Below are 12,762 nucleotides of genomic sequence, written 5' to 3' on the forward strand. Positions count from 1 at the left end.
GTCTGATCTTCCTGTTAGGATTAGGAGACTCTCTAACTTCCATTGGCCTGGTCTTGATGTTGAGATCAGGAGGCACTCTTTAACTTCTATTTGTCTGGTCTTGCTTTTGGGAATAGAGTGTTCTCCGTCATTTCCATTGGTCTTATCTTAAGTGTTAGGACCAGAAGAGGGTTTAACTTCCATTGTTCTGGTCTTGCTTTTCGGATCAGGAGGCACTCTCTAACTTCTATTGGTCTGGTCTTGCTGTTGAGAATAGAGAGTTCTCCCTCATGTCCATTAGTTTTATCTTACTATTGGTATCAGAAGGCACTCTCTAACTTCTATTGGTCTGGTCTTGCTGTTGGCAAGAGAGGGGTTTCCCTAATTTCCATTGATCTTATCTTACTGTTAGGATTAGGGGAGTGTTTAACTTCCATTGTTCTGGTGTTGCTTTTGACATTGAGAGACTCTACTTTACTTCCATTGTTGTGGTCTTGCTGCTGGTAAGAGAGAGTTCTCCATCATTTTCATTGGTCTGGTCTTGCTGTTAGGATCAGGGTGCTCACCCTTACTTCCATTGGCCTGGTCTTGCTGTTGAGATCAGGAGGCACTCTCTAACTTCTATTTGTCTGGTCTTGCTTTTGGGAATAGAGTGTTCTCCGTCATTTCCATTGGTCTTATCTTACTGTTAGGACCAGGAGAGGGTTTAACTTCCATTGGTCCGGTCTTGCTATTCAGATCAAGAGGCACTCTCTAATTTCCATTGTTGTGGTCTTGCTGTTGGGAAGAGAGAGTTCTCCATCATTTTCATTGGTCTGATCTTGCTGTTAGGATCAGGGTGCTCTCCCTTACTTCCATTGGTCTGCTCTTGCCGTTGGAGACACGGTATTCTCAGGCTCTCTCAAACTTCCATGGATCAGGTCTTGCTGTTGGGAAGAAAGGGTTCTCCCTCATTTTCATTTGTCTTATATTGCTGCTAGGACCAGGAGACTGTTTAACTTCCATTGATCTGGTCTTGCTGTTGAGATTGAGAGACTCTACTTCCATTGGTCTGGTCTTGCTGTTGGGATTGAGGGACTCTACTTCCATTGGTCTGGCCTTGCTGTTGGGATTGAGGGACTTTACTTCCATTGGTCTGGTCTTGCTGTTGAGATTGAGAGACTCTACTTCCATTGGTCTGGTCTTGCTGTTGAGATTGAGGGACTCTACTTCCATTGGTCTGACCTTGCTGTTGAGATTGAGGGACTCTACTTCCATTGGTCTGACCTTGCTGTTGAGATTGAGAGACTCTACTTCCATTGGTCTGGCCTTGCTGTTGAGATTGAGAGACTCTACTTCCATTGGTCTGGCCTTGCTGTTGAGATTGAGAGACTCTACTTTCATTGGTTTGGTCTTGCTGTTGAGATTGAGTTTCGTGGCGCGAAAGAGCGCGCCGAAAGCGGGAAGAGCCTCCACCCCCCCACTTGGTAGCCAAGGCGGTGCCTACCCCATCGACCGATGGGACCCCATGCACTATTTGAACGGCCCGATGGGGGTGTAGGGCGCAAACCGCGACAACCTTCGCTAGGGGGGATATAAGCCTGCTTCCCCCATGGGTGGCTCCTATCTTTGGAGCAGGGGGAGCAGCACGGACTGAGGAATTGTTGACCCACCCACCCACACCTAACGAGCAGCCATGTCTGGTCTTGCTGTTAGGATCAGGGTGCTCACCCTTACTTCCATTGGCCTGGTCTTGCTGTTGAGATCAGGAGGCACTCTCTAACTTCTATTTGTCTGGTCTTGCTTTTGGGAATAGAGTGTTCTCCGTCATTTCCATTGGTCTTATCTTACTGTTAGGACCAGGAGAGGGTTTAACTTCCATTGGTCCGGTCTTGCTATTCAGATCAAGAGGCACTCTCTAATTTCCATTGTTGTGGTCTTGCTGTTGGGAAGAGAGAGTTCTCCATCATTTTCATTGGTCTGATCTTGCTGTTAGGATCAGGGTGCTCTCCCTTACTTCCATTGGTCTGCTCTTGCCGTTGGAGACACGGTATTCTCAGGCTCTCTCAAACTTCCATGGATCAGGTCTTGCTGTTGGGAAGAAAGGGTTCTCCCTCATTTTCATTCGTCTTATATTGCTGCTAGGACCAGGAGACTGTTTAACTTCCATTGATCTGGTCTTGCTGTTGAGATTGAGAGACTCTACTTCCATTGGTCTGGTCTTGCTGTTGGGATTGAGGGACTCTACTTCCATTGGTCTGGCCTTGCTGTTGGGATTGAGGGACTTTACTTCCATTGGTCTGGTCTTGCTGTTGAGATTGAGAGACTCTACTTCCATTGGTCTGGTCTTGCTGTTGAGATTGAGGGACTCTACTTCCATTGGTCTGACCTTGCTGTTGAGATTGAGGGACTCTACTTCCATTGGTCTGACCTTGCTGTTGAGATTGAGAGACTCTACTTCCATTGGTCTGGCCTTGCTGTTGAGATTGAGAGACTCTACTTCCATTGGTCTGGCCTTGCTGTTGAGATTGAGAGACTCTACTTTCATTGGTTTGGTCTTGCTGTTGAGATTGAGAGACTCTACTTCCATTGGTCTGGCTTTGCTGTTAGGATCAGGATGCTCTCCCTCACTTCCATTGGGCTGATCGTGAGCCTCTCTGTCACTTCCATTGATCTTGTCTTGCTGTTGAGATCAGGAGTTCAGGCTGAGCTCCATGGGTGCCCTACCCTGCCCTGACAAAGCTCCTGCTCAGAATCACACTCAGTAGTACATATAGTCTGGCCTTTGTCTCTCCTTCCTGAGATGATCGCTCCGGTCCTTGAAGGAATCATATATAGATTCATCTGTTGAACTACAGCTACTGTGGCCTTACGGCCAGCCTGAGGATCAACCAGTGTTCTCTCAAACCTTGAGGTCAGTCTTAGTCTTATCCTTGATTGGTAACAAATAGAGAGAATCAAAGGCTACCAATATTTACTCCTGTATTTCCATGCGTAGCACAGACATACTCACGGAGGATGCTAGATCGCTTAAATAGAGTGCAGGAGTATACATCTGCAGCGTATGGACTGGTGAGACAGGTGTAAACTGCATGTTTGAGCATGAGCAGTATCATTCCAGCTTTTCATTCTTCTAGAGCTGACAAAAAGTAGCTTTGAGTTGGGCACTAGATGCAGATCTTACTAACTGATAGTAGATAATAGAAGTGCAAAGTGTGTGTCCATCTGATTTATGTAATCTCCATATTTCCTTCAAATCATGTTACTTATACATGGTACTACATCAGTATGATGTAAAACTACGCGAGAGTAATTCTGCCTCCAGGAATGGGCGCTCCTGGGACAGAATGCTAATGGCATTTGGTGAAAACCCTCAAACTTGTGCGTTTGTGGGTAGTAACGAACTTGTCCAAAGTACACTTCAGCGCCAGTTAAACTAGGATATTTTACTCCTATCATGGGCAGTGTGCAGGCTGGGGGTTAACATGAACACCCCCGAAAAGTTACAGGGCATTTAAGAGGCGAAGCGGTCCTAAGTAAAAGTATAACAAAAAAAATAATTGCTTTTTTTAAAGTTAGCATGTGTAAAATTCTCTTTTGATAGCCACTTCCAGTGGTGTAAAAGGGTACCAGGTATGTATGTGTAACTGCCTATGAAAGCTCAAACAGCTGCAGCTTCCCAGACGTGGGTCCCGTGCTCACTGTGCCACTGGATTCAAGCTAGCCTGGCTGATGATGGCTGATTAGCCAGAAACCGGTCCCAGGATGTTTGTTTCTGGTCCAGGGAAGACATGGATTGGCATTCTGTCTGCACTGTGCCCATGAGGCACAGGGTCAAGGCTGATTTGCTTATAGCTGTGTGTGAACTGGGGTGGCGCAGTGAGCCAAAGAACGATGATGGATTCAATCAAGATCTGTGACTGAGGGTGAGTGTTTGAAAAGTTTCAGCGCTCCGTCCATCATCTCCTTGTGTTTGCTTTGTTCACTCTAAGTTGGCAGGGTATGCTGAGACGTGGGTCTCTTGCTCACCATGCCTCCAGATTCAAGCTATCCTGGCTGATGAGGGGTGTTACCCCGAAACCGGTCCCAGGATGCTTGATTCCGGTCCAGGGAAGACATGGCTTGGCAGTTCAGGCTGGACTGTTCCCATGAGGCACAGGGTCAGACTGATTTGCATATGGCCAGGTCTGAACTGAGGTGGGGAAGTGAGCTAAAGAACGATGATGGATTCAACCCAGATCTGTGACTGGGGGTGAGTGTCCGAAACGTTTTAGCGCTCCGTCCATCATCTCCTTGTGTTTGCTCTGTCATGGAAGGACCAACCTGTATCTAAGGGGGCGTCCTCCAAAGCACAGAGACTAGATATTCTCTTGGCTGCTGCTGAGAACCCCTGAGGCCATTAGGCCGTCCTAGAAAGGGCTGAAGGACAGTTAGTTGTTCCTCTAGGATGTTTGCCAATGGATCCACAGTCTGAAGCTCCATAAAGTTCTGGTATTAGAGGTTGAACAGCCTGCTGGAGCAGTGTTTCCCACAAGCCGGGTTTTGTTGGTCGTGAAAGTTCAAGCAATAAATAAAGATGTATTTACATTCTGTATCTGTCTTGTCACATTTCCTGCGCCTCAAAGACAAAGGTCAGTGTCAAGATATGTCTCTGACAAATTGCTGGTAATGTTTTTTTAATGTGAGGATTGGTGTTTGCAAACTCAGTCAGAGAAAGCAAATTAAAGTGAAATATGAGACAATCTTGCTGAGGGCAAATGAAGTGCGAAAAAAGGCAGTAGGTGTAGTCTTTTGTTTTTTTGTAACACACAAGTCACCTGTACACATTCAGCACTAAGGATCACAAAAATGAGGCTTATTTGTTTTAGTATTTCTGAAGTGTGATGGAAACAAAGATGTTAGTAGGATCAAAACAAATCAAAACACTTGATGATACTTAAATGATGAGTATTCAGTGAAACCCGATTCCCAGACATTACCATCTGTGTGTAATTTAGATTTATCAGCACAACTCTGTATTTGTGCCAATGTAACGGCCATTTCAAGGGGAAATGTGCTGTCTGTAAATGACAGTGCCCTGCCACACAATCATTTAGTTACATTAAAACATTGGCCTTCCTCGTGTAGGTAGGTGGGTTGCAAAGGTGGTTCCTGGTTCCAAAGGGTTTGGTTGGCCCTGGGCTAGAGGGAAGGGGCCTGATATGTGAGACAGGGTCTTGGTGCATTGCCAAAAGTGGCTCATTTTTTTAGGAGAGCCCAACTGTTTTGTCAATAAAATGAGAAGGGAGTGCTTCTTTCAGAGCCACAGTTAACTGGCCTGCTGGACATGGGGGCCGGGCGTCCACCTTCGATATCTTAGTGGAGTGGTGTGGCTCACTGGTTAGAGGCGGCAGACCCGGAAGCAGAAATCGGCCCGGGACCAGGGTTCAATTGCCGACGCAGCAGGGTCAACGGACTCAATAATTCTCGCCTCAGTGCCTACTCTAACCAGGGATCACACTCGGCAACTCTGGGCATTAAGCTTGCCTTATCTCTACAACGGCCCCCCACAGACGCCGGGGATGCCTGGTTTCACCCTGGAGATACCCAGAAAAAGGGACCATCTCACAGGGAAAGCCAGGACGGGTTCCCCAGCGGTCTCCAGCTCCGGGACACTCGAGTAGAGTAACAGTGCGCTTTACAAGAATCCCACATTTACATTTACATTTAGGAAAGCCAGTTGTCCACTGTGGTGCATTCCTGGAGAATGGAAGAAGACCATGCAAGGAGAAGATAGGTGACCTCTGGAGGCTTCTTTTATTCTTATCCTCCCTTGGCAAGGAGATTGAGGAACAAATAATCAACAATGTCCTTCATGCCCTGAATACGGATGCCCTGCGCCTTCTTCATTCACTCCAGTGCCAGGGACATGCTCCATGGATCTTCCATCCAAGCAGAAGGGACTGTAGCCTCTGCAGGTTTGTAGAGCTGCTCAGTGCTCTAGGGGCTGCACTCACCACACCATGCATTCAGATGCCCGTGGGCAGCTTGTGCCAAGACTTGGGTAAAGAAACTATCATGGATCTAACAGGAGGCACGGCCGTCGGGGATAGAACTCCAGATATATGTGCCCAACCCTTCTTTGAGGAGCTTCCTTGTCTCTTGCGATGTCTGGAGTTTTTATCTTTGGTTTTCCCTGTGTTCAGAAGAGAGAGACCTCCATGGATCCCCTTCAAGAGAAAGATGATGGGACTAGTTGTCGCGTTTATCACCTTCTGTGTTAGCGCCAAGACGCCCTTGGGCATGAATTTTCACAACAAGCCAGAAGAAAAGTTTCAAGAAACCAAAGAGGCGCCACAAGCCCAAGAGCTGGAAACTAGTCCAAGCCATCCGATGACACACACTAAAGTCATACAGAGAATTTCCCAGCCCTGAGGAAGACCTTCTGAAAATCCTCTCGGTCCCTACACGAAGGTCGAAACATGCCAGCACCCCCCACACCGAGGTCAAGGGCTTCCCTGTTTGAAATTTTCCAGATACCAAAACGACTTTCAGGTAAGCTGGATTGAGATAGCTCTATAAGTCACATTCCTTCATTGGTTCTCCTCGAACAATACCAGAGACACACAAAGGCACCTCGCCGGGAACCAGGAAAGATGGACAATGAATGACCCACCTGCTTCTTACCCTCATGCGGAGTGCTAGTGCACCAGTTAAATGCAGAGCACCCTCCGCTGAATCTGTGATGCGTCTGGTCCACGTGGGGAGAATTCAGATTTCATCACAGCAGGTGAGGTGAGTCCCAGAAGCCTCACTGAGTGCTTCGGCAGGGTTTGCCTGTTTAACCCGTTGGCTGCTGCCGTCGGCCATTGGCCGACGGCAGCACTACCTCGCTGGTGCTGCCGTCGGCCAATGGCCGACGCAACCGCCCCCCTTTGTTTTAAAACGGCGGCACTACCGCAAAAAAGCAGAAGCAGCCAACGGGTTAAAGATCCCAGGACTAACTCCAGCAGGTGTCTTCACTGTGCTCCATAATGTTCTTCCAGCAGTGAAAGAAAGTAGACAGACCAGAGACAGCAGTGCCTGAGCATCAGTGAGCCCCACACATCATACCACAGAGCCATGGACCACCTCTTACAAGCCACAGGGCTGGATGTGTAATGTACTCTCCACACTCTCAATGGACCAGCAGAACAGTATCCTGATCCCAAACATGTCTTGAATGGGCACGCCACAGTGCTTTCCCCGCAGAGAGGGTTGGGACGAGAGTTCAAAGACATTAGCCACTAAAAAGAAGCTACTACTTTAATATTTATCTAACAAAGTATTTTTCTCCAATATTTGGTCACATTGGCATGGCTAAGACTGATAATAAAGATGCGCGTAGTAGTAATCAGGATCGCAACTATATAAAAAAGTAAGTAGAATGAAAAAATAGCATTATATTGGCTTGTATATATTCACATATATGCCACCTTCTAATTGTTAGTAGCTAGAAACCTACAAGAATCACATGTGTGATACCGGAGCAACACACATGTACAGGAGGCTGAAGGGTGCCAAAAACGAACACAGCTCATACCAGGCTGTGCCTAACCAACTCTTTCGGTAAAACAAACGAGCAAGAAACACGGAGGCGGACGAATGGACCAACGGAAACCCAACTCACATATTGAAAGAAATTTTCACAACCAACCAGAAGAAAAGTTTCAAGAAACCAAAGAGGTGCCACAAGCCCAAGAGCTGGATTCTTGTCCAAGCCAACCGATGACACACACTAAAGTCCTACACAGAATTTTCCAGCCCTGAGGAAGACCTTCTGAAAATCCTCTCGGTCCCTACACGAAGGTCGAAACGTGCCAGCACCCCCCACACCGAGGCCAAGGGCTTCCCTGTTTGAAATTTTCCAGATACCAAAACGACTTTCAGGTAAGCTGGATTGAGATAGCTTACATATTTTTGATGTTGACAGGTTCTCCCTGACCTCTCCACCTTGTACCTAGAGATTCTTTTAAATAGAGGTCGTAGAAATTAAAGAGACCTAATACTTTGGAAATATAGTAGGACTGCCCAAGTGATTTAGACTAAGGCAAATTAATTCAATGTAATATATGTTTTGCCCTCCTGTCACTGTATATAGATCCACTTGCACACTGTTTTGTCGAAAAATCCTTTGTCAAGATTGTATAATTTTCTTGTCGCTGTGAAAAAGAAAACAAAACCAAAAACCAGTAAAAAAATTGCTACTGATAAAATCACACAGTGAGTTTTGGTGTTCGTAAACAGACATACGTATGATGGCTCTAATATGTGTTACTGACAATCAAAATGTATTAAATGTACTTAACTAACCAAATTTACCCGCAGATTAAAGATAATCTGGGGTTGTAAATAGATTGTAAGATTCATGGTCCAAGAGGTACTTGTTCTTTGTCCTAACCTAAGTAAGAGACACTCAAACATACACACTTACACCCCCCCCAATAGGCACACCATTGTAAAAAATAAATTGCTAACTATAAATGCTATATATAACATATTGCACTGTGCAGAAGTGTAAGGTTTATATGTCACTGAGGCAGAAGTGGGACGCGGGTTCTCAGCGTAAATATACTGTGCAATAAAACAAGCTGATGAGTACCAGCTGGTGGGATGAGGAAGAGATGCCATGGGGGTGAGATCCTAGCAGCCCAGGTGTGATTGCATTGGTGTTACCAGGCTTAAACTGGATTGGCAGCTGATTACGCCATTCCGTGGATCCCTGCTTACCGATTGGCCCTCTTTCTTCTTCTAGGCGTTACCGGCGCTGCCACTGATGTAAACGAGCCTGATCCGGTGGAAGAACATCTCCGATCGCTAATGGAGGAGGAGAAGAAAAGGTCTGAATTCGTAGTTTCCTCTATTTATTTTGCCATAAAAAGAATTGTATGTTCTCCAATGTTTAGTCAAGGGCGTTTGCCAGGCTCCCTGAGTAGAGGGTTGATTACCCCAACAGCTTGCCCTCTACCCTGCCACGTGGCACCGGCCACAGTCTAGGGTGGTCCGGTGGAGAGGAGGATGTACCTCAATAGCCATTGGGTACAACTCCACGGATGAGTTATGTGGTCCTTGGTGTTCCAGTAGGTACCCACATGTAATGGAGCTCTTGATAAGGAGGTGGCACCCTCCCACTCGAAACACTGCGAATAGGACCCAGACCCATCCCATATCACCCGTCCAAGCCTGCCCGCTGCTCATCGATTCCTGCTGCTGCCAATCTGTACCGCCTCATGCAGCTCTGTCGTAGGCTCTCGCAGCACAAGACAGTCGCTTAAATGCACAGAATGCACTTACTACTTCTGGTATTCACAGAATGGATTTACGACTACTAACTTTACGTCCGTACTCGGGCCGGAAATTCCGGCTTGGAGGTGGAGCTTCTGGCTTGGAGGTGGGGATTTAGCAATGGCTGAAATCTCCACCTCCGGGCTGGAAGCTCCGCCTCCGGACCACAAGCTCCGCCTCCGGACCACAAGCTCCGCCTCCGGGCCAGAATTTCCGGCCCGAATGCGGACGTAAAGTTAGTAGTCTTAAATCCATTCTGTCAATACAAAAAAGTAGTAAGTGCATTCTGTGAATACCAAAAGTAGTAGGTGCATTCTGTGAATACCAACAGTAGTAAGTTTAGGATTTTGTCTTAAGTTAGTTCTGTGAATCGGGCCCACTGGGCGCTATTGTAGTAGTACGAAATGTACTACAAAATTCATGAACCTATGTGCGTAGTTTACGCCTCTCCTACACTTACATGTGCGAAGATCTCTGCCCCGAATGTGGATTTCCCACACATTTAAGTATATGTTTTAGTAGCAAATGTGGGGGGGATATGAGACTGGCTGGAAAGTGGGGCATGCTTATGAATAAATGTGAGAACTTTAGGGAGGAGAAAGAAGGGGTTTAAAGATGGGCAGGGAGGGACGTCAACCCGCTCACAAAATACTGAGCCTCTAGCTAGTCACAAACTGCACCTCTATACTTACCACAGACAAAAAGGGACCCAAAGCAGTAGTAAAGTACTCCTGCTCAGAGCACGGTAAGTGTACCACCACACATGGCTAACCATTGGTGCAGCAACTCCCTCCCTTAGAAAAAAAATGGCAGATGGGACATAAAATAAAACCCTATAGGAAATAAAGTTAAATTAAAATATATTGTTTACAATAGTTACAAATATAAATATCTATAATTTAATGCTAAAAATATATATTTTTTAAATAGTACTCATTTTTAATGCAATTATAAAATATTTAAGAACCTTTTGTATTTAAAAATGAATATAAAAACACGTTGGATTAAAATATAATAATGTTACTTTTACTAAATTCTATACATCCCTATTAATGTTTACTAATGCATAATAAAAATATGTTTTCCCTTTAGGTGGAAATTTACTTTTTAATTTAAACTTCAGAAACATATTTTACATTTATTTTCATTAAATTAATCACATATTTAATTCGAAATTAAATTAATAGTGCCGTAGCATTTTTTAAATTGTGTTATGTATTTAAAACCCATTTTTTTTTAGTTTAATAAACTTTTGCTGGTGAAGCTCAAAAATATTCAAAAACAGTGTAAGTGGTTGGGGATCACTTAGACATTGCAAAATCTCTAGCTATAGAAATCACTTAAAGGGCTTTAATCAACTACACTTCAGCCAGTGCCTGCCTGTGTCATGGGTTTTATCATCCTGTAAAAGGCCTCCTGACCTTGTCCCTGAGATGCTGTCTGGTTATTACAACTTCCACATCGCAGGTCTTATTCACAAACTGCTTTTTGTAGTACGTTTAGTAGTACTATGATAGTACTTTCAAAGTACAACAACATTCTATTCACAAACCTACGAGTGTAAATCTCCACCTCTCCTGTCTTCACTAAGGGGAGACCCTCAGACGTGTAAGTTAACTATTTAGGGGCCAATTCGAATGCGGTTAGGAATGGCTCCGATTCTCGTTTGGAGCCATCCTAACCGCATTGGACATGCCCGTTCGGATTCCTTTCTGATAAAGCCATTCCGATGGGCTCGTCGAAAGGAATCCAACTCGGTTTTCCAGATGGCTTCCGACAGGATCAGAGAGCCCGTTCGCCATCTGGAAACCCTTCAGTTCTCCCACGGCCAGCTCTTTTCGGCCGAGGGAGTACGATGGCAGTTTCCCACTGCCTTTCTGTGCCGGCCTTTCTGACACAGAAAGGCATTGGGAAACTGTCTTTGGGAGCCCCCAACAGGGCCCCCACGGGTGCAAGACCACAGAATGGTGGCCTAGGGGGCACCTATGGTGCCCCCTGTTGATCCCTGGACCCGGTGTCAGGCACCTTGGGGTGCCTGCCACCGGGTGCAGGGATGAACCGCACCTCTGCACTTAACGAAGCAATTGTAAATGAAAGACGATCGGTTCCAGGGTAGGTTAAGTAAGTTGATTTATTTAGTAAGATGTTAAGATGAAAAGCCCCACCAGGAGCAGCCTTCCTGCTGCTCATCCCATCCTCCAACTGACACCACACTCATCCAACATTCCACAGCATCACCACACACCAACATTCCACATACCCTGTCACAATGGCTGAGCAGCAGGTATAACAGATGCGAGCAAGCATTCCATTAGGAATGCATGCACCCATTCTTAAGTATAGGATTGCGACATCCTATTTGCTGGTCTGTACCGATGACAAGAGGTTGTTCGGTTCCACTTCCTGACCGATTTCGGAAGGACTCCGGTCATTCCAGCACCGGAATTGGCCCCTTAGTAGTAAATGTGGGAAGGACGGGGGAGTGACTGGAAAAAAGAACATACTTACTACTAGATGGGAGGGGTTCAGGGAGAAGTAAGAAGGGATTAGAGTAGGAGAATATTTCACCGAGATGGTGTTTGCTATATATATGGGGAGACTCAGACCTAATGAACACAGAGCGCTTATGGGTAACATTAGGATTCATGATTGCGAAGTGTAACATTGCGAGAAGGTGGAGAGCAATAGTGGCCCCGACTTTGAATGGCAAACTGATTTGGTGTCTGCTTGCGGAACGGGTGATCTATGAGAGCAGAGGATGCCAACAAAAACGGACAACGATCTGGGGGAAAAATTAACGAATATTGAGGGATGCTGTGTAACCCAGTCGCCAGACCTGAACACGAACAAGAGACAATATAGCCAAATGAGTTTGGGGGAGGGGGGTCGGGTGGGGGAGGAAGATCAGAGAAACCTTAATGACTATATTAGGAATATTTATGTCTTATCAATATGTTTGGGACTCGCACAGTTACAGCAATATACATCCTGTAAATGGGTGGCTTGTTTTAATAAAAAGATTTTTTTTTTTTTAAAAGAAGGGGTTATATTCTCAGGAGACAGCTCAATCTTACAAAGTCAGCCTTCTCTTTTTATACAAAATATTATGCTTCAGGCAAACATTCTTTAGTTTAAAGTTGACCATTCACATATTTTCGCTCCAAAGGAAAAGCAGAGTCATGATGACCATCCCACATTTCAGTTTGTTTCAGCCCACAATCAATTACCCGGCAAGGCCCAGTATTTTCATCAGATATTGACGGACCCCCAATAAAAACGGGCACCTCCTCCTCGTAAAGCAAGTCATAAAGTAGGAAACAGGGACAGGTGTGTGCGAGATTAGGCATGGTTTGTGTGCGATGAAAGGTTTATGGCACGTTGTGCCTTGATACTATCTCGTTCGGCCACTGGGAGAGGAACTGACCGAACAGGTTTGGCCTGGGGCAGTGGAGTCAGCTTGCCCAGGTCGCAGAGAAGTCAGGAAAGGTGTACGTGTCCTTC

At 45.8% G+C, this 12,762-nt stretch overlaps 1 protein-coding gene across 1 annotated transcript in view; it reads left to right on the forward strand.

Annotated features, from left to right (window-relative positions):
* The window catches only part of KIF6 (kinesin family member 6), a 1,617,941-nt gene that overhangs the window by 1,361,411 nt on the left and 243,768 nt on the right, over positions 1 to 12,762 (forward strand). The window contains exon 17 of the mRNA XM_078647330.1: positions 8,732 to 8,816. Within this exon, the coding sequence (XP_078503456.1) occupies positions 8,732 to 8,816 (85 nt within the window). The remainder of the gene's footprint in view (positions 1 to 8,731; positions 8,817 to 12,762) is intronic.

Source organism: Lissotriton helveticus, chromosome 6 (assembly GCF_964261635.1).
Source record: "Lissotriton helveticus chromosome 6, aLisHel1.1, whole genome shotgun sequence".
NCBI lineage: Eukaryota > Metazoa > Chordata > Amphibia > Caudata > Salamandridae > Lissotriton > Lissotriton helveticus.